This window comes from Trachinotus anak, unplaced genomic scaffold, assembly GCF_046630095.1.
Source record: "Trachinotus anak isolate AG129_WGS33_773 ecotype Australia unplaced genomic scaffold, CSIRO_AGI_Tana_v1 ptg000032l, whole genome shotgun sequence".
Classification (NCBI taxonomy): domain Eukaryota; kingdom Metazoa; phylum Chordata; class Actinopteri; order Carangiformes; family Carangidae; genus Trachinotus; species Trachinotus anak.
The window spans coordinates 23,359,934-23,381,298 of NW_027273883.1; the positions used below are offsets into that span (position 1 = coordinate 23,359,934).

Below are 21,365 nucleotides of genomic sequence, written 5' to 3' on the forward strand. Positions count from 1 at the left end.
GTTGTGATTTCTCTACTATGCTGAAGTGATTTAAAAACAAACTGTGAATGACTGTAACCTACAGACATCCCAAGATCATCAGCCAGGATCAAAGGTACACCAGCAGCCTGACAGAGTAGCAGGAGGAGGGCCCCAGCTCCAAACTGCTGGGTCCACAGGAGGTGGTGTTGGAGGTGGTTTCAAAAGTCTTGCAGGGCTTCTGGTTGCCTCCTTCAAAGACCCCCTTCAACGTGCCCTCCCAGCAGCTCAGTAAAATTGCTGTTGGAGTCACAAAAGCAGTTCAGGACCATGTCTCCACTGCTCTGTCCTCCATGTTCAGTTCATCTTTTCCTGCTCCATCAGGGCCGACAGGGTACAGTCTATCCAGGAGAAAGTTAGACAGGGCTACGCTCAGGACATCCTGGGCGTCCCAGCACTGCTGAAGGTGTGAACGAGGAGTCTGGTCCGGAGGAGGATAGTGAACCAATCAGAGAAGCAGTCTGTGTTGTCATTACTTCTTCACCAACTCCTCTGACCCCTGCTGCTGAACCTCTAGTCACTGCTTCAGTCCTGGATGGTGAGAATGTGAATGTGAAGGCCACCAGAGAACCAGACCTTGCCATGGATCCAGTTCAACCCAGCTCTGCTGATCCTTGCCAGCAAACCCCCTGTACCAGACCACCAGAGCTGACTCTCCAGCCACCACTGCTATCCACAGTAGTCTGAACAACAGCCTGGATGAATCAGAGGAACAGTCAATGCCAAGCTGTAAACTAGACTCTTCCGCGACTGCTGCTGATGGACATACTGTCATCTCTGCAGTGCAGGAAGACCTGATCACCAACAGCCTGGACAACACAGAGAATCTTGCCCTCTCTGCAGAAACTCCTGCCAACACTGGCCTGGATGAAGCAGAGGAACAGTCAGTGCCCAACTCAGAACCAGTCTTGCCTTTGTCACCACACCACCTCCTCCTGTGACCCTGCTGATAAGTATCCTGTCATCTCTGCAGTGCAGGTTGACCTGACCACCAGTGCTGAACCTCCTGCTAACTCCACCATCCATAATGGTTTGAACAAAAACCTGGATGAAGCAGAGGAACAGCCGGCACTCAGCCCAGAATCTGCTGATATATTTCCTCCCCCAGTCTCCCCTGCCGAACCTCCTGCCCACGCCACCACCACCTCCAGCACAGCCACCAGCCAACGCTCACACCAGGACCTCACTCCACCTGTGTGACCACTCCTTCACCACCTGCGACCCCTCGTGCTGTCTCTGTCATCTCTGCAGTACAGGCTGACCTGATCATCAGGTAGCAGCCAGTCAGGAGGGATGAGTCCTTCATCACCACAACAGGTAGGAATCACTATTGATGTTGACTTGTGTCTGAGCCAGCAGGTCCATTCACAGTGGTTAACGGTTACTTCTGCTGTGATGAGTTCAGGCACTGTCTGTCCTCTGTTTTTTTTTTTTTTCTTCAGAGGTACAAAAGACAGAGATGAGTGGATTCAGCTGCTTCTTTAGTTGGCTGCCAAAACGCATCTGATGCTGCTGAAGACAGCAGAGACAGAATGAAATACACTCTGTAAAACATTATTTTAGTGCTGCATCATTGTAATTGTGAGTTTCATTTGTTGTGACTTAATAAAATTGTATTGGCATTAAGACATTATACAGGAGTTCATATATACTGTACATACAGTACAGCTTGATTTTGGCTGAATGAGAATCACAAACACACAAATATCTTATAATGAATGTCAAATATTCCCAAAAACACAAAACACATTGATACTATATCTATTAACAGTGGCATGTCTTTAGACGTTTTGGCAAAAGTAAAAAAAAAAAAAAAGACATATGTTTGATTTCAGATTAGATGGAAACTGTGAACATCAGGTAGCTGCCAGTTTTTATTCTGTAAAATTCCTAGTTTTGAATATTAATTGTAACGTCATGAACTGATCTAAATGCAACTAGAAAATAATAAATCTATCTCTAGTGGGCAAGCAATTAAAGAACTACTATTCCCGTAATCCTTTGCTTTAAAACAATGCTGACCGGATGTTGATAATTTGTTATACGGAACTGAAGGGGCTTTTACTGTTCCTTCGTAATTATTTCCAATTTCAATTATCTTAACTCTGCTCATTCAGATGCCTCTTTTGAACGAAATATCAAGGATGATATGTTTCTGTTTGTCTTCTGTCTTAGTCGTTTGAAAAAAAGAAGCGAAATCCACCCAGTTTGTACGGCAGAGGGTCAGAAGAGTGTAATAAAGGATTCTGCAGGGTTTATTGTTTTTGTCTTCTGCTGTTGACATGATCTTTGCTGTTATGAACTTTATTTTCCAAATGTAATGTCTCAAATACCTGACATCATAGAAACTTTCGATATTCTCCGAATTATTCTCTCGATTTATAAATTCCTTATAATGTGCGCTCAGTGTGTTTAGCATTGTCCGTCTGTCCCCGAAGGCGTCACAAGGTAAACGACAGGAATGTGGTTTGGTGGTTGAAATATCCTGTTGAAGGGAAGAAGAGGAGTCCTCCTCATGAATGGATTTATTGATCTACGTTTACCGTAAATTTAACTTAAGTCCCGTCCTCTTTGATTTGTTACATTTTGCGAAGCTAGCTTGGGAAGCTAACAGTTGTGTTTTGACAGCTCAGCTTGTGTGTAGGCTAGCTAGCTAACGCTGGCTAACTAACACCAGCTATTTAACGTTAACACCAACAACAAAAGCTGGGGGCAGCTCACTTCCGTGGTTAACGTTACTCTACTAGTTAAGTCATGTTAGTATTTCTTCTATTGATCTGTGGTGTTCACAACGCAGTAAATCTTGTCGTGGCAGATAGCCTTTATTCATGTTAATGTAATGCCAACATAACGTTTTAAATTCCCATAAAGCTAGCCAAGGTTTTGGGATAATTTAGCTTCAACTGCAGAATGAAGTGTCCGCGGTTCACGGAGGAAGCTGGAGAAGAGATGACATTTGACAAGACGGACTTAGCTAATGCTAAAAGGCATTGACAGCATTGATTAAAACAAAGTCAACTTATTGTCGACTAGCCCGAATTGCTATGTGCTGGTCTTTATAACGTTGTAGTTCATGTTTTATACCAGTGCTTACAAAAACACTTTTGCTAAAGCCAACATTTGGAAAGATTGACACCTCCGATTTAAATGTCCCCTCGTGTTGCCCCGGTGTTTAAAAGACCTGTCAATCAGTTTGGTATTGATGGCAGTGGTTGTGAATATTTTGGTCACCTGTGAATCACCTGTTGTCCCTAAATGAACTGTTACTAAAAACCTGTTGAGCAGTGAGGTATCACACCCCAGACCTTGTGGTTCATGGCGTCCTGCAGGCCAGTCCTGTCCGTTAATTAGCCTCTCCTAGTCTGTGTGTACCCGACATCAGGTGTGGTGTAACAGCCTGTGAGGACAGAGCCTGCGGGACACCAGTCACTGAAGCCTGGATGAACCACTCAGGGTAGAGCTTTTGAATCATTAGGGGTGTTAACATGCATTTTGACTCTCAAAGGCTGGGTAAACATGCATTCATGTTACATTGCTGCCTGCAAGTTGTTAACAGCATGAATGGCCCTTAATATGAATACATATCTTTCTATGTGCAAACAGTGGTACCAGACTACAATTTGATGTTGGGGGTAACTGTAGATAGGAAGTTTTAACCATGAATCACATTATACTAGTTGTGTTTGCTAAGTAAGAGCGTTTTACACCAATGGCAGCACATCATAAATAATGTCAGTTAGCTTAAAAAGCCACACCTCTCAACAGTAAGCTTTACTTTACACTCCATGAGCTTCTGTCCTCTGAAAGTTTCCCAGCACTGTAAATGCCAGTAGTAAGCATGGATCTAGTAACTTATATTCTTCTTACATGTGGATGTATTTTTATATTTTGTAAAACTTCCATTCACATTAATCTAAAAGTCTAATTGACACTCCCTTTTTAATTTCTGTTTTTGTTAGATAGATAACCACATGCATTCACACCTGCTGTCATGCTGTTCTCACTCTTGTATGTGTTTGTCTCTGCCTAACCCACAGGTCGTGCATGCAGCCGGGCCTCTAGCCTGCGCTTTGTACACCCCCTGCACTTGAGCAGGTGTGCTTCCGCTAGGTGGAGGCTCTTCCTCCCTCTAGCCTCCATTTCTCCCCTCTGCCCCCATCAGCCCCAGAGTTCCCTATGTTAACCCTCTTGAGCATGTTTTACTATATCTGTCTGCGGCGACGCTCCAGGAGTGGGACGCGAGGCGAGGCTCTGACCAGTCGACGGGCTGTGGAGTCAGGCCAGCGGGCGGTGTTGCCGGTCAGTGTGGAAGTGGAGCAGTATGCAAAGGAGGTTCTAGACTTCAGCTCCCACTATGGCAGTGAAAACAGCATGTCCTACACCATGTGGAACCTGGCTGGGGTACCCAACGTGTACCCCAGTTCAGGGGATTTCACCCAGACGGCTGTATTCAGAGCTTATGGGACATGGTGGGAACAGTGTGCCAGTGCTCCGCCACCTTTCCGTCGCACCCCTAAAGGCTTCTACAGCCAGGATTATATTGAGCTGGGCTTTGAGGAGCCTGTCTATCCTACAACAGTGGAGGTGCTAGAGACTTATTACCCTGGAGCCATCGTCCAGATCCTGGCCTGCTCCCACAACCCTTTCTCCCAGAGCCCACCTACTGATGTCAGGTAACAACAGCCATCTGTTCTGTCAGTCTAAGTTCTCCACTGAGATTTTAACTTCATTAACAGTGCAGTATCAGCACTTAGGTACAGTTTTAAAGTAGATGCCAGGCCTCTAGTTTTTGAAATGAACCCTTGCGGCCTTACATTTATCTCATATCACATTACTGTTGTTGTTTATTACGTATGTTATGCCTCACAGATTGATGCTTGACATTTGTGTTCTTTATCATATTGGATTTGCTTAATTATTTCCTTGCACTTTGTTATATTGTTATGGAAAGTGCTCGACAAATAAAGTTCATTAGTTCTTATGGCTCTAATCTCAAATCTCCACAGTGTACTAGCAGAGTGGCACTTATGTTTCTGCCTTCCACCAATAAAACCAAAATGTGCAAATGTAGTCCTTAACATTCTGTCATTACACTTTGAAAAAACATGTATTTTTACAAACAGAGGTAAAATCTGTATTTGTACCAAACCACCAACAGACCAGTAAAATGAGCTAGTTCAGCTGGCATTTAGAAAAAAACTCCTGGCTACCCAGAGTGGGTATCATCATAATTCAATAAAAAGTGAGAGAGCTAATCTAACCTAATATTCCAGTGATACAAAAAACTTCAACGGTTCACTTGAGTGAAGAAAAGTTTGAATTTGAATTTAGCTTGTGGGTAAAATACCAGGGGTGTGATCAGAAAGATGTTGCTTAAGTCAAATAAACGTGTACCAATCATGTAACTATCAACTGAGAACCTGGCAAAACCCAGTTGTGCTGGTCATTTATCAAAATGTATCCCGATCTTTAATGAAATTTGCCTCATTTTGTCTGCCATGCATCACAATGGAAAATGATAAATATATTTTCAGCCAGATCCTTGTGGGTATGACAGTTTTTCCAAATAAAAAAATGGATTTATATTTTAGTACATTTTTGGGAAGGTGAACTTTTTTTTCTCATATAACATTTAATAGTGATTGTTTGACAGTGATGTGATTATAACAAACTCCACTTCCTTTCCTGGTTCTAACATCGTCAGATGGTAGTACTCTGCCTTGCAAGTCTTGAGCTTGTCTTTTAAATCAGAAGTCTGATTTATAACCAGTGTCAAAATAAATACCACGGAACCATTACTATTTGTAAAATTACCAGAAATAAAAATCTGAAAATAAAAATCTGTTTCAATCAGTGTTTATCCGTCTTCATGTCTTCTATAAGCCAGTAATACAGACAGCAGCAGCAGGGAGCTAGCTGTTTATTATTATCCATATGCTTTTTAAAAATTTTTTATTTTTTTATTGAGGTCTCAATGGTTTCAGTACTTGAAGCATACAAAACAAGCCTAAAAACACTGAGCAAGCAGCTGAAGATGAAGTGCGAGATGAAAGTTGGGGTATATTGTGCTGATGGATTATGAAAGTGGTCAGGTGTTATAAGTCACATAAAGCATTGGAGTGCCACTGCTGAACCATAAAAATGACTGTAGGCCTGATGGATGTTGTGCGCTGTACTACAGGTAGACTGGTTCCCACAAATCATCAGAGTTATGGGCCTGTTTCCAGGGGGAGAAAAAATTAGTGATCAGAGGTGCCCACCTGATATCCTTCATGACAAACCTGCTTTCTCTCACCCTTCACCCCTTCTAAAATTTAAGACAGCTGTCTACATAGACCCTAAGATGGCCATCTCAAAGAATGGTGCAGTAGCTTTACAATACAACTGTTGTGTATACCTTCTCTTGTCCAGATGGGAGGTGCTGTGGTCAGGGGAGCCCACCAAGATGCTGACACCCCAGGCACGCCAGTTTTCCCCCAGCATCAAACATATCAACTTCCCCACCAACCTGCTGCGTCTGGAGGTCAACAGCTCCTTGCTGGATTACTACACAGAGCTGGATGCTGTCATTCTCCGTGGGGTAAAAGAGAGGCCCATGCTGGCCCTCTATAAGATGCCCATCATAGACATTAGTGACCTGAGTGACAGCGAGGAGGAGCTCTCTGATGTGGGCGGTCCTTTCAGGCAAGGAGATGGCAAGAACCAGAGGACAGGAAACGGCTACTTTGACAAGCTGCCTTATGAGGTAAGTACAGAGCAGAAAGATGTGTCCACTGAAGAATAGACACTTCAGTTTTGCTGCTCTGTGTCTGTTAATGCTGATTGGGATATTGGTACGGAATGGAATATTTTTTTGACCAAAGGCTAATTACTAAATATTAAGTGTAGTGTATCATTTTCATTGAAACTTCCTATTAAGGTGTCACTCCAGTTATCATTTTGCTGTTTTTGGCAAATATGAAGGTCCCACCTGACACATGTGGTAGGAGCAGTTATCATCAGTAAATCTCAAAGCAGATGGTACTTTTTATACCTCCACGCCTGACACAGAATTATGTTTTCTGGTTGTCCGTTCTTCCGTCCCATTCCTGTGAACACAATATCTCAGTAATGCCTCGAAGCAACTTTTTAAAATTTGGCACAAACATTCATTAGGACTCAAGGATGAAGTGATTCGATTTTGGTGGTCAAAGGTTTATGGTCAAGGTTGCGGTGACCTCACGAAACACATTTTTGGCCTCTTGAATGTGGTATCTCCCGACCACCTTAAGGTAATTTGTTTAGATTTGGCTCAAACATTGACTTGGACTCAAAGATAAATTGATTGGATTTTGGTGGACAAAGGTCATGGCTCCGCCTAAGTCCCGGCTAATCCAAAACTGGGCAAAGAGGAGGGGTGCGTGTTGAACCGAGACTTCTGTGCCGATTTGTGGCACACCCTCAATTATGTGGAACTTTATGCCTTAATAAAATTTAAACGGGTGAGTTGTATAAAAACTTGTACAGTTGCCACGAAGAGGAAATTAGCTATACAAACCAAAACAGTTTTTTGGACCAGGCTGTAAACATGTTTATTTCTGCTGTAAATTTGGGAATTTCAATATGGGAGTCTATAGGGATTGACTCACTTTTGGAGCCAGCCCCAGGTGGCCATTTGAGGAGCTGCAGTTTTTGGCACTTGATGTTAGCTTTATTTTTCAGCCCAAGAGGTTGCTGCTTGGTGGTGACATAGCAAATTTCAGATCTACCTGTCTTACTTTGAACTAATGGTTACTTTCATTGTCCATTGGTCTAAATTTTTAGCTCATGGAAATAAAAGGAAACAGTGAAAAGTGGTCATGATAAATTCTCCAAGTCCAAGATGAGGTCTTCTTCATGTCTGGTTTTGTCTGACCAATAAAACCCAAAACATTTTTATCTTACAGTTATAAAACAGAGAAAAGCAGCAAATCGTCACATTTAAGAACATTTGAGAATATCTTTTTGTTTAATTAAACAGAAACAATTAATTGATTATCAGAACTGATGCTGATTAAGTTTCTTTTGACTGACCTCCTTTGACGTGTATGTTAGCATGTTGTTGTTTTAGTTTGCTGTATGTCAAATGTACATTTAACAACAACAAAAAAAAATTAGGAAAAACACAAAAAAGATGGGAAATAGGAAAATCAGTGTAGCTTCAATTTGTCCCTTTAGTCCCCAAAATAATTCATAGTAATGCATCACAGTATTTTTAAGATTCCATGAATCTTTATTATGAACAGATTATGATCATACTGTATGTTTCAGTAAATTGTAAAATTATTTGCATCAGGTTGTTCAAAAGTCATTACATGTACCCTGTAAAAGTATATACACAAACTTTATTTAACAGTATTCCACACTAACACGTGAACATTGTGGCTTGGACCTGTTGTGACACTTGATCTCGTCTGCACTCACGGACACACAGTCATTTTCATGCCAAACAGACGTATCGTGTCGTCTGAGGCGAGCTTCAAAACACCAGCAGTGCTCTTGATACTCGTTCTCTTATCTCCTCTCCAAACCGCTGCCATTAACAGCAGTCTTCACAACCGGCGTGTGTTTGTTTCAGAAACACAATATAGCTATTATCTGTCAGCTGATACCCGCTTGAACACTGTGTATTGTTAATTCACTGCAACACACACTCACACAAGCACAGTCATTCTTTCAATTTGAGAGGCACACGAACAAAGTGCAAAGCACGCCGGCTCACCTCACCACTGATCCTGCTATCAGTGCTTCGTGTCCCAGATAACCACTATTTAGATCTGCGTGACAGAGGGGGCACAATTAACATTCTCTACTCTCCTCTGTTATTCCCTGTTCTCTGTGAGGTTCTATTACTCTTTAATGTTCTGTGTTATGCTTTGCTTTCTGCAATACACACACATCTTTTGTCTCTCCTCTGTCTTTTCGTCGCCCCCCCCCCATCTTACCCTTTCCTTTCTCCTCTCCCCTCCTAACCCCTCTCCCCATCCTCCATCCACAGCTCATCCAGCTGATACTGAGCCACCTGACCCTGCCAGACCTCTGCCGTCTGGCCCAGAGCTGTAAGCTGCTGCACCAGCACTGCTGCGACCCGCTGCAGTACACCCAGCTGAGTCTGCAGCCCTACTGGGCCCGGCTGAGTGACGCTTCCCTGGGACACCTGCAGAGCCGCTGCACCCTCCTCCAGAGGCTCAACCTGTCCTGGACCGGCAACCGCAGCGCTCTCACCCTGACCGGCTTCAGCAGGTCAGACTGTCAGCAGCCCGCAAGTGCTAGAAAAAGAGAAATGACCTTGGAAAACTAGCCAATACTCACAAGCAAAGCACTTGTTTTGCAAGAGGGACATACTGAGACAAAAGAAACTTTTTTTCTGTAATTCATAATAAAAAAATTACAAGATCCTGAAAAAGTATGTTAGCATTATTGTCTGAATTAGGGATGGAAAGACAAGGAGTTTGGTAACTTGACATTCATATATTTTCTGTGTTTTTTCTCCTCCACTTATCTCCCTCCCCAGTTTCATGAAGGCTTGTGGTCTCAGCTTAGTCTGTCTAGAGCTGTCGTGCTGCCATTTCCTGAATGAGGCCTGTCTGGAGGTCATCTCCCAGACTTGTCCAGAGCTGCAAGAGCTCAACCTGTCCTCCTGTGACCGTCTCAACCCGCAGGCCTTCACTCACATCTCTAAACTAACCCGCCTCCGCAGGCTCGTGCTCTACCGGACCAAGATAGAGGTAGGCATCGTTAACAGTGTAACTGGGAGACCACAATCAAAATAAAGTCTTCAGCTGCTGAATTACATCTGTCCTGTTCAATTACAGCAGGACAATTGCTCTGTATCTCTGTATCTTAATTGGTTGCCCTGGCTGTTTATAATATGGGGATATACAGGTTGAGGTAGCATACCTGCCTCTATTAGCTGCTTTCCTGAGAGTTGCCAGTATTACCCCGCAAGTTTGAGGCTTGGCTTTCCTTCTGCTGGTACACCTCTCTATGCCGACCACATGCTCAGCTGACATGAATGAGTTTCTAACTTTCTCTCTGAGTGATCATTTTACAAGTAAATATAGCTGAAATCACAGTATATCTTTTGTCTTTAACTTATGTGTGTGGTGATTTTGGCAGCTTGGAAGCAACTTCTGGTTAACATGTAGTCTTAATGTGCCACGTTTCAGTCACTGTTTCAAACTTGTTCCGTTGTCTGACAGAAACAGAAAAACATGTAAATGAGAACAGCTTTATTGGGAATTCAACTGTATTAGCACAGAGAGGAGGAGGGAAGCAAACAGGTAAAGGGCTGAAACCAGCTGACACTGACAGAATGCAAATACAACACAGTCCAGCCTTATACTAGATATTGACCTAGTGTTGTTGCCAATATTAATTAGTAAGGATAACAACAGAAAGTGTTGCAATAAAAGGCCTCTACAATTATTAATTCATGGGAACTAAAGAGTTGTTTTCATTTTTTAGTAGCCGGGCCATTGAAAATATATGAGAGGCCAATAAAACTTCTGACCAAGTGCGGAAAAATGATTCGTGGGACACTGATAGCCCACTCGCAGTTACTACTTCTTCACTGTATCACGTTGGACTGAGGGCAGACTGGACGCCACAAGGACTCACTAACACCACTTTAGGTACAAAGTGGTATTATGAGAAGTGACAGGCGGGGATTAGCAGGTTAGCATGCTAACTTCAGTAGATATCTCTGCAACACAATACATAGACGTCTTTGACATAATGCTAAAACTGTTATTTCTTTACATTCTGTTGATAACTTAAGTTAATTTTTGAATGTTTTAAACTGAAATACGTATGTGTTGCCCCTTTAACGATCCCCTCCGGACATGTCAGAACACTTACCTGATGTGGTTTTTCCAAGTAATCAATTTCATCTCAAACGTTTATTTACTGGACACAAGATATCCAGTATTTCAACAGTCAATTCTCAGAAGTGCACAAGAGGCATCATGTTGCCACATCACGCTGCAGTTGACTGAATATTGAACCATGAACTAATTGTGATGTCACAAAATCATGTTTGTACATACAAAGACATCAAACTAATGATTATTAAATAACAATGAATGTGAAACTGCCTTCTAGTGTTCAAACATACATCATTATGCACAAATTAACCCCAAACATGTGAAATGAAGTAACAATAAGCAAAAAATACTTTTGAGTGCAGGGGGACTCACAGTTATAAATAGTGATAAAAAAGTGAAAACAAAAATCAAAAAATCAAAGAGCATATTTATAGGAGTATCTAACATTTCTGACAAAAACTGAACCTCTCCTGGTTAGTCCTAACATTTTTAACATTCAGAAGCCCTTTCATGCTGTAGGACTAATGATCTCCACAAGCCGCTCATTTGATGGTACATGTTTTGGGCTGGATGCTGCTAATTCTCTGTTGTTGTGTTTTGAGATGAACTGAGTCAACTCTGAGCTCAGGGGGTCTTGAAGACAAGTCCTGCATGTGTTCAGGTTCAGGCCTGTCTGACGTGTAAAACCACTGTCTTGTGTGTTGGTGTTGCACCTCAGCCTTTCCCCAGTGTTTGTCATGTTTCAGAGCGGCGTTGTGGGCACGAGGCGGTGTAGAGTTTCTGCGGTGGAGCCAGGCAACATGCTGCAAGTTGTTTATACCCAGGCAGACAGAGCGAGCTGTGTGTCTGTTTGAAGCCCTGACATCTCAGCTGTCATTACCCTGTCACTGTTCTAATTAAATGGCTAGCTCGCCGCAGAGAGGCGTTTGTAAAGATGCCAGCGACAGACTCGAGTACACACACCAAACACACACACACACACACACACACACACACACACACACACACAAGGCTTTCCCTTTCATGTCTGACGCTTTCCCCTGCCACTGAGGTTCATGTGTTGGCAATTGCAGTGTTGAATTCCCATGTCTCCATCCTAGCTGCAGTGCCACTGGAGAGGTCTCTGTCCTCACTGTGCTGACTCTGTGAGGAGACGTAGAGGAAAAAAATCTGTTTGTGCGATATTAAATTTCCTCAAAACCTGAGTGTACCAGGCAGCTGGCAGGAAAGCACTTAGGAGGAACTTTGGATGACATTACTGGACCTGCTGCTGTTACTTAAATGCACATTGTTAATTGAATGTATACCTTCTTAGACTTACATTCAGATGAGATGTCAGGTGTTTAGTTCGTTGTTGCTCGAGTGCTGCAGTCTCTGAAATACAACCGCACACTTTTCAGAAGTATAAGTAACTTTGTGTTTTTGCTTTCTCCATATTTCAACAGCAAACTGCTATTCTGAGCATCCTGACTTTCTGCATAGAGCTGAGACACCTCAACCTAGGCAGCTGTGTGAGGGTGAGAATGTATATACACACACACACACACACACACACACACACACACACACACACACACACACACACACACACACACAGAGCCTGGTCACATTGGATTGCCACTGCACACAAATAAGTAAATTGTTAGTTTTATGATAAACAAATTAGCTACCATGAGTTTTTACATACTGAAGGAGTGGGTTGACATTTTGGGAAATTCACATATTTGCTTTCTGGGGGAGAGTTAAATTGTTCTTGTCAAGGCTACAGCCAGCAGCTGCTTAGCTCAGCTTAGCTTAGCATAAAGACTGGAGACAGGGAAACGGCTAACCTTGGTTGGTACTTTGCCTACCAGCACCTCTGAAGCTCAACTGACTAATTTTTTCACAAAAAAAAAACAAGGTGTAAAAATAATTGATATTTCGTTCAGGGGCTTATGGACTAAACCTCTTTGTTTTGTCTGAGCACATAACCCTCGTAAAAAGTTTTTTCACACTTAGACTAAACAAATGAAATATGACATGTTAACTTGAGAACTTTAGGGATTTTCTTACTATAGCACAGAGTCAAGCTTGCTGTTTCCAGTCTTTATCCAAAGGTAAGCTAAGCTAATTGGCCGCTAGCGGTAGCCTTATGTTTATAAGACAGACATGAGAATGGTACTAGTCTTCTCATCTCTGCCAGAAACTGTTCCTTTAATGTTATTCTGACCAGTGAGTATGTCCACCATTGTATACAGAATAATGACATGCTTAATGATACACAGTATGTGGCATATACAGGTTAAGTTTAGACAAGTATTTTTTTTTTATATTATAGATTAATTAGCCTATTAATGTATTTTTCTAAAAGGTGTTTCAAAAAGAGAAGAAAATTCACCTTAAACACATTGTTTACTGACTGTCTAATTTTCTCACTCACTCAGTCTTTAACTGACAAAATGACTCAGTCATTCAACCACACACCGTGTCATTAGCTGAGTTTCCATCCAAATGATTGATCTTTGATGCAAATTACGATGTAGCAAATGAGAAAATGTGAGAGGAAATCCAAAAATTCAGTCCAGTTTCCTCTTGTACTTTTTCATAAGACATAAAGTGTCATCGTTAGTAATGGAACGGAAATACATAATGGCAGCAACTCTCTCAGCCAAAGATTTAATATCAGTCCACTGCTAAGAGAAATTCTGCATGCTGTCATTTCTGCAGGTGAGGTACTTGCACTGGCTGTTTGGCTGTTCAATTCCATTTCTTTGCTTTCATCTCTGGATGAAAGGATGAAGTATGGCCAACATTACCTGACACCAAAGAACAATAACAGTTACACAAACACAAATCACTTCTTGAAAGACTTCTTTTTTTTTTTGATGGTGATGATGATGATGATGATGATGATGATGATGATGATCTCTGTTAAAGCTTTGTTCTCTCTTGAGGAAGTAAGCTTATGTGCCTCAAACCAACCAATACATCTTAGCAGCTTTTTATTATCGCTACATTTCAAAAGTTAGTTCAAAATGCACGAGAGACGGTTAGAAGACAATTACTATTGACTGTCTCACTCATTACTTCATTCCCTCTCACTGGCGTCCTCGAGGCAAATTACTGAATTCTGTGACTGGATGAAACACACAGTATTTTACGGCATCTGTAGTAGCTGAAGCAAACACAGAATCTCCTCTGGTTCTTCATTCTGTTGTTTACACAGACAGACATAGTAACCATTCATAAATCATATCCACTGAATCAGCTGCAGTTCAGGGGGGTGCTGTAGATTTGCATGTTCTGAGAGTCCATTTTCAAACTGGTGTTGACCCTGCACACACAGTGAACATCAACGTTAGCTGCTGCCTGTCTCTCCTGCAGATTGAGGACTATGACACTGTGGCCAGTATGCTGGCTGCTCGCTGTCGCTCGCTCTGCTCACTGGACCTGTGGCGCTGCAGAAACCTGACAGATCGAGGCCTGGCTGAGCTCGTCTCTGGCTGCAGGTGGGTAGTGTCGTTGTCTTCTATGCTTTAAGAATGTTTACTGATTAGGACTGCACAATTGATCGAAATAGAATCGAAATTGCAAGATGGCCAAACGCAATGTCCAAATCGCTGGAACTGAAAAAAAATTTGCATCACAACAATGTTGTGCATTGTTAGCACCATAAGTGTCGTGGTGCTACAGAGATGCCCCAGTCTACAAATCATATTCTCCTGACGTAAAGGAACATGCTTGTTTGGTACATGTTCAGTGAATATGAAAATGCAAATATGATTATTTCAACTGAAATCATGACTCGTATCGCAATCGCAATATCTGCCAAAATAATACTTTTTTTTTTTTTTTTTTGCATATCATACAGCCCTATTACTTATCTACTTATCCTCACTGAGAAGAATAAATTTAACTAAATTGATTTCATTTTTCATCAGCATTTCACTCTTTTGCTTTGTCTGTGCTGGAACAGCAGTGTCTCGCTGCCGCTTTCTGCTGCAAAGCAATCAAGCGGGAAGACCTGTCATACTTCAAAATGTAAATACAGTGTAGAGGCCAGTAGAGGCTGCCAGTATACTCAGTGATCACCTTGTGTTTGTTAGATTGCTACTTTACAGTTATGTTTTCAGGTTTGTCTGTCTGTCAGATTCTTGTGATGCAATATCTCAGAAATGCCTTGAGGGAAATTCTTCAGATTTTACACAAACATTTACTTGGACTCAAGGATGAACTGTTCAGATCTTGGTGGTCAAAGGTCAAAGGTCACTGTGACCTCACAAAACACATTTTTGGTCACAACTCAAGAACTCATACGCTATTGTGACACAAATGTGTAACAGGATAAGATGATGAAGTAATGACATTTTATATCCAAAAGGTCAAAGGTCATCAACATGTCTGACCGTTATTCAACACTGTAACTCAGGAAGGGGAGATTATGACCATATTTCCTGCAATTTAGCTGGTTGGGGGAGGCAAACAACCGTGAGGCGGTAATTCTAGTTATTATATACCACCATTACGCTGATAAACAACTCAAATGTTGCAGACCACAGAGCTAAAGCAGATCACATCTGATTCCACTGAATGTGTGAATTTGTGAACTGTATCACTCCAGTTTCCCTGTTTGGTCTGTGGTTGTTCAGGATGCTGGAGGAGTTAGACCTGGGCTGGTGTCCCACACTGCAGAGCAGCACTGGATGTTTCCAGCACCTTGCCCGCAGCCTGCCCCGCCTGCGCAAACTCTTCCTCACCGCCAACCGCACTGTCTGCGACTCAGACGTAGAGGAGCTGGCCGCCAGCTGCCCCTCCCTGCAGCACCTCGACATACTGGGTAAGCTTTTATCTCACACATACGTGGATATCCTTTCACAAACATTTGTTATTTATTAATAATTTGTTAATTATGGTCATGACCAGCTTATTTATGCATAGCTGTTCATATGTTTTTCATATAAACTTCACATTTAGCAAAACGCTTCCAATGTGGGATGTGTTCAGATGTCATAGTAAACTGCAACAGACCTGCAGCAGCTGCACAAAGCCACACAAATATGCAAACATTACCATATGTAATGTTTGCATAATGTAATGGCAACACGCCAACACTGTTGCCTTGTTCTTTACACCTGGCCATCCTCACATCACTGAATAAGAGACTGCATCAGAGAATATTTTTGCATGGTTACAAGTGCACTTCATATGTACATGCTCCTGGAGAACAAATTATGTTTTATGTTTAAGAGATTAGTGCCCAGGCATCTTTTTCATTACACCTGTTTTTGTCTTAGAATTGCATGTGATATTTTTCCAACATTCAGTTATAGCCCTGTTAATATACAGCACAACGGAAAGGTGCATGTTGCTATCATCTTTACTTATGTGTCATTATTTAGCCATTAAAAATGAGTGTTGTGAATATTTCAGTGATAAACACATATATTGTGAAGGATTGCATTTATTAATGGTTCATGGTCATTATTGAATCATCACTTTACATGGGATGGGTGTTTGCCAATCCCAAATATGCATTTAACATGCAAAAACTCCCAAATGAACTGCAAACTGTAACCCAAAGAATACAACACCACACAGTCAGCAAAGTTGCAACAGCTCACCACATCAGTGACTACTGTGCACTATAGTTGCAGTTGCGTAAGTCGATGAGTTTGACAGCACAGGTAGCTGGACGAGTGTTATCCAGGCTGGCTACAGTTTGCTGATGTTATCAGTTCTTTGGCTGTTACAGGTGTGCTACAGCAGCTGGAAAGTAAATCACCAGGGGCATGACTAAACAAAATAACATGACACTTGTTATTTTGGCCTGGACCATGTCTATAATATGTATCAGTTGTAAATATTATTGGTAATGTTAGACATATTGCAGAGGAATACATTTTTTTAGTTACTCAGGAATTTGCACTGTACTTGCAGTACCTCCTTTGTATTTCTTTGCTTATGTGTTTGTGTTTTCTCGTCCCTGCTGTGACATGTCTTACGGACAGGTACACGGTTGGTGAGTGCTGCCTCGCTGAAGAAACTCCTCCAGTCTTGTCCTCAGCTTCTCCTCCTGGACGTCTCCTTCTGCTCCCAGATAGACATGCGAGTCGTCCAAGAGCTCTGTGGCCTCTTCCCCAATGTTGCCATCAAGAAGAGTTTCACTCAGTGACCTCAGCACTGTTTCATTCCCCACTGTCCAGAGGAAGCAAGAGCAGGGAGCTGCTCGCCAGCAAACACTGCCCCAGACAGAATAAGAGTCAGTTCAGATGCTGGAGCTGATTGCAGGCCTGCCTGCATCTGTATCACAGACAAGATCTTGCAGTGGTCAGGAAATAAAGCAGCTGGACTGGGTGAGGAACTTCTTTGGATTAACTGGCTGAACACTGCAGAATCCTAGTTAATGGATTACAGAACAAGAGACTTATTTTGTTGTTTTTTTTTGTTTGTTTTTTTTTTTGGACACTTGAAATCAGGGTCGTTGCAGTAAAGCTGCTACATCTTCCCAGAATATGAATCACCACTTATGTATTGCCAAGAAAAACAAGGCTTATAAAATATGCCTTTCTGCTTGATGCAAGACTCACAAACAAACCAACATTTATGAGCAATCCTCCCTTGAACATCTTGGTAGAACAACAAAAAGGGATAAAAAAAAAAAAAAAAAAAAAAAGTGTGAAACATAACCTTATTGGATACTGAGAAAAAGCAGTGTTTGGTAGTCACATACTCATGTTAGCTGGTAACATATTTAAAGATCAGGGCCTTGGTCAGTGCCTTGTGCAGCAAACATGGGCTATTTTAATGCACAGTGGTCATTCTGACGGCATCTGTCAACGTCAAGCCAGTTTGATTTAATTAAAAGAAATGAACTATATTGCTGTTGTGTTCAGAGGCATCAGGAGCGTTAAAGGCTAAACATAAGCGTGAACGCAGCCTTATTTCACACACTCTACTGTGTGGATTGTGCCAACTCAAACCTTAATGCAAGTATCACAAGTGGTTTGTTGCTGCAAACTGACTGACAGAATCATGCACGAGGACCTCATGTTGAAGTGTAACAACAACAACATCAACTGTCCTTGCACCTGAGATTCACTAACAACATGTGCGAACTTGTGAAAAACCAAACTGGAACAAACTTTGTTTTAATTTACACGTTCTATAAGTGAAGAAGTAGAAAAAAATCAGATCCACAGCTGACAGACTGGCTCATTTGAAATGAAAGCAGCTAGAAGTAATGGTACAAAACAGAGAAAAGCAGCTTATCCTTAATTGGAAGAAGCTGAAACTAGTGAATGTTTGACATTTTGCTTTTGTAAAAAAATGACTGAAACAATTAGTATATTATCTAGCGTTTGCAGTTTAACAGGTCAGATGCAACAAATCCATTTCAAAGTTTTCAATGGCATTGTATGAAATAGATTTCACCATATTTTACAGGTGGATAAAATAATGATGTATAAATTAGAAAAGAGCTTTCACTGAAATTGTGGCCTGGCAGGTGCCTTCTTAATCAAACATAAAAGGCTCTTTTGTTGGTTTAGACCTGTCGAGAAAGGCACCAGATGTAACTTATCCTAGGTTTATTTCTGTTTAAATCTGCCCTTTAATAGAGATGACATGTTTCATAGTTACATTTTTGGCCCAAGTAAAGCAAAAAATTCAAGTCAGGTTTTTAAATCAGCCCAGCAAACGTTAAAGCTAATTAGACTGATTGTGATTGTGTATGCTGAGGTCATACAGGTCATTCATTTTGTTAGTAATTGTTTTGGTCATTTCATTTTAAGGGAGGTTCGGGTGTCGGGCTTGAAAGATGTGGACACAACAGTTTTGTCTGATGAAATTTGATTGTCACTGGTTCCTCATGTTTTTCCTGTTGTTATTTACATTGAGCTGTTTGTCACTGCGTACCTACCAAAATGAAGATCTGTCAGCAGGGAGCAGTACTGCGAAGTGAGATGACAATAGTATGTGAAATGACACAGAGTAAATAGTGATCTCAGTATTTGTCCTGAAACTCAGGGGTTATATATTTCATCTGGTTTTAATTTTTTTTTAAAACATATTTTACTTCGGAAACCAGCACAACAGACAGATCTTTATAGACGGCAACACCAGACTGAGTCAGCTTTGAGGTTACCTGCCATAGGTGCTGCTCTTAACCAACAAACACACATGACACAAATGATCTGTTCGCACTGAAGTAACTGAGACAAAGGAAAAACTATAGCCTATTGAGTGTTGAATGTTGCAGTAGTTGTATGATTGTGAAACAATTATGTAATTATTTAATTTTTGTAATATATAAAGCCACAGTTGCAGTGTGGCAGAAGTGCTTGAGAAGCATTTCTTTTTTTGAAAAAACTTGAAGTTTTGTTTTAAGCACATGCTATTAGTCAATATTTGTGCCTTATACTCCTGTTTGACTGTAGTGTGATGTCCATGTGGTTTAGATTGTAGTGAAGTGCTTTGCTTTTACGCCCTTCAACCAAAGTAATACAAAGAAACCTGGTCATTAGTCCCTCTACTACATTTGACCAGTTTATATGCCATATATTGTATATCAGCCATGTTGAGTAATATGCAAAATAATATTTATTTATACTTCCCTGTGTGATAAACATGTTATTTAAATTCATTATCCTCATATACATAAACAGTAATATACATTTCGGGAAATAGTGTTTTGTTTTCTTACTAAAGTCAAATGAGAGGATTGAGATATCAATTTCATCTTATTGCATTTGGTAGGTCTAGCTTAGCTTAGCACAGAGAATAGAAGGACCTCTTTAGCCCAGCTTAGCACAGAATGGAAGAACCTCTTGCAGAAGTTCAGGTCGTACAGTGGGGTTGCCAGACTGTGCTCTTAACACTGCGTTAATCACTAGCTTTAGATAGTCTATGTATATAAGTTACCTTTGAAGCCGTTGGAAACATATGTGAAGGGGCAGTGCTAGCTAGCGCTGTAGGCCCCACTGAGGAGACTGAATTCATGTTTTCATTATTTTAATAATAAATTCAAATGACACATAGTGATGTTTGAATATTGATATTGTTTAGAGTCAGTATCTTTGAATACATGTTTTACGCAAAAAAAAAAAAAAAATTGTAAACTTCACAGAGGAAGATAACAGTAACAGAAAATGCAACCAAACAGTTCAATAAGTAAATACTGTTTAGTGTAAGTTTTTGGGGAAATTTGAAATGAGTTGCATTTCTAAAATGTTTACTATGGTCTTGATGCTAGCGCTTTCCCTGCTCCTTTGTGCTAAGCTAGGCTAAGCACTCCTGACAGAGCGGTACGGGACGCCCTGAAATCCAACAGATGTCAATCTTCCTGTCTAATTATAGGTTTGATGGACAATGCTGGACTGTCCTGTTACAATTGTATTTATGTTGAAACTGATATTTTTTCATTTGTTTTCAGTATCGGTTGCATCTGAAGAGGAATGGGTGCATACAGAAGCCCTTCCATTCAGATGATACAAATATCACTTCAATGAAAGGGAATTGGATAATTGTAGCTGGAAGCAGTTTTATTATATCTGGTTGACTGGACCCCATACATCACATTTGCTCAGTCCAGCCAAAACCAGGCAGCAATTTCAAGTATATTCTAAGATAATTACTCCTCAAATGACAATAGCATCAAAATGAAAACACTGACCATGTACAGTATACTGTGTACAGCAATGATCAGAAACAGCATTTACTGAAGGCAGAATAGGCAGCAGTTGGGTTCAACACTTTCCAGTGTTGGTGTTGTATTTGCTCTCCACCTTGAGTAACTGGGACGACCCTGCTTTTCTGTCATGTAATGTGCATTCTCTCTCTCTCTCTCTTTTTTCCTTCATTCTGGATGTGTGGTCAGCCTTTGTGCCATTGGTAAGGACACGCAGTGATGCTCCCTGTGCTGCAGCGTCAAAGCCACTGTTGTGTGAAAACATCGTGCCTCTGTCATGATGAAACTGGGTGCTTCACTTTCACCAGATTTCAAATAAACTGAAGGCTGATGACTGATACAGAAGGCTCCGTCTCTGTGTGGCTCCTTTAATTCTGACATTCCTCTTGTGATCCTGTAGGGACGTGGGTTTTATAAGGAATCTGACAGTAGAACAAAGTGTCTACATTACTACAAATACATTAACTTGCTAATATGCCACTTTCCATTATTCTCCAGCTTCAGTGAACAGGACGCCATCACTGTCAAAACAAGCGTAGGCTGTTTTACTGTGTCATGCTAAGGCTTTGTACGTAGACTCGTGTGATCGGGGTCGTCTACAGCTAGTGAAGCCTTTAGTCAGGATGACGGACTGAATAGTGGTGGTGGAATGATCCTTTATGCCTTAACCCTCTGCTATTTTACAGTCTATTAATACCACAGGGAGAAGTGACATTAGCTTGTCTTCTTAACGGCCTTTTAATGAATTGTTTATGCCTGGTTTAATGATGTATATTGTGGCCCTGTAATGTGCCCTAATGACGGAGAACGAGGCGGCCTCGGCTGAAGTATTAATTTGG

The 21,365-nt window shown here is 41.3% G+C and overlaps 1 protein-coding gene across 5 annotated transcripts; it reads left to right on the forward strand.

The window, feature by feature from the left end:
* Positions 1-2,439: 2,439 nt before the first annotated feature.
* fbxl4 (F-box and leucine-rich repeat protein 4) lies at positions 2,440-20,871 on the forward strand. Of its 5 annotated transcripts, XR_011686621.1 has the most exons (10): positions 2,452-2,562; positions 4,056-4,691; positions 6,430-6,763; positions 9,035-9,279; positions 9,551-9,764; positions 12,308-12,379; positions 14,226-14,350; positions 15,491-15,678; positions 16,850-18,743; positions 18,799-20,871. XR_011686621.1 is itself a non-coding variant. In XM_071468474.1 (9 exons), the coding sequence occupies exons 2-9, from the start codon at positions 4,195-4,197 to the stop codon at positions 17,011-17,013; spliced, it is 1,839 nt and encodes a 612-aa protein (XP_071324575.1). In that variant the 5' UTR covers positions 2,440-2,466; positions 4,056-4,194; the 3' UTR covers positions 17,014-20,871. The 5 variants fall into 5 exon arrangements, 4 of the variants coding, with proteins under 4 accessions (XP_071324575.1, XP_071324572.1, XP_071324573.1 ...); XM_071468474.1 differs by having other exon boundaries at positions 2,440-2,466; positions 16,850-20,871; XM_071468471.1 differs by having other exon boundaries at positions 16,850-20,871.
* The last annotated feature ends 494 nt before the right edge of the window (positions 20,872-21,365 follow it).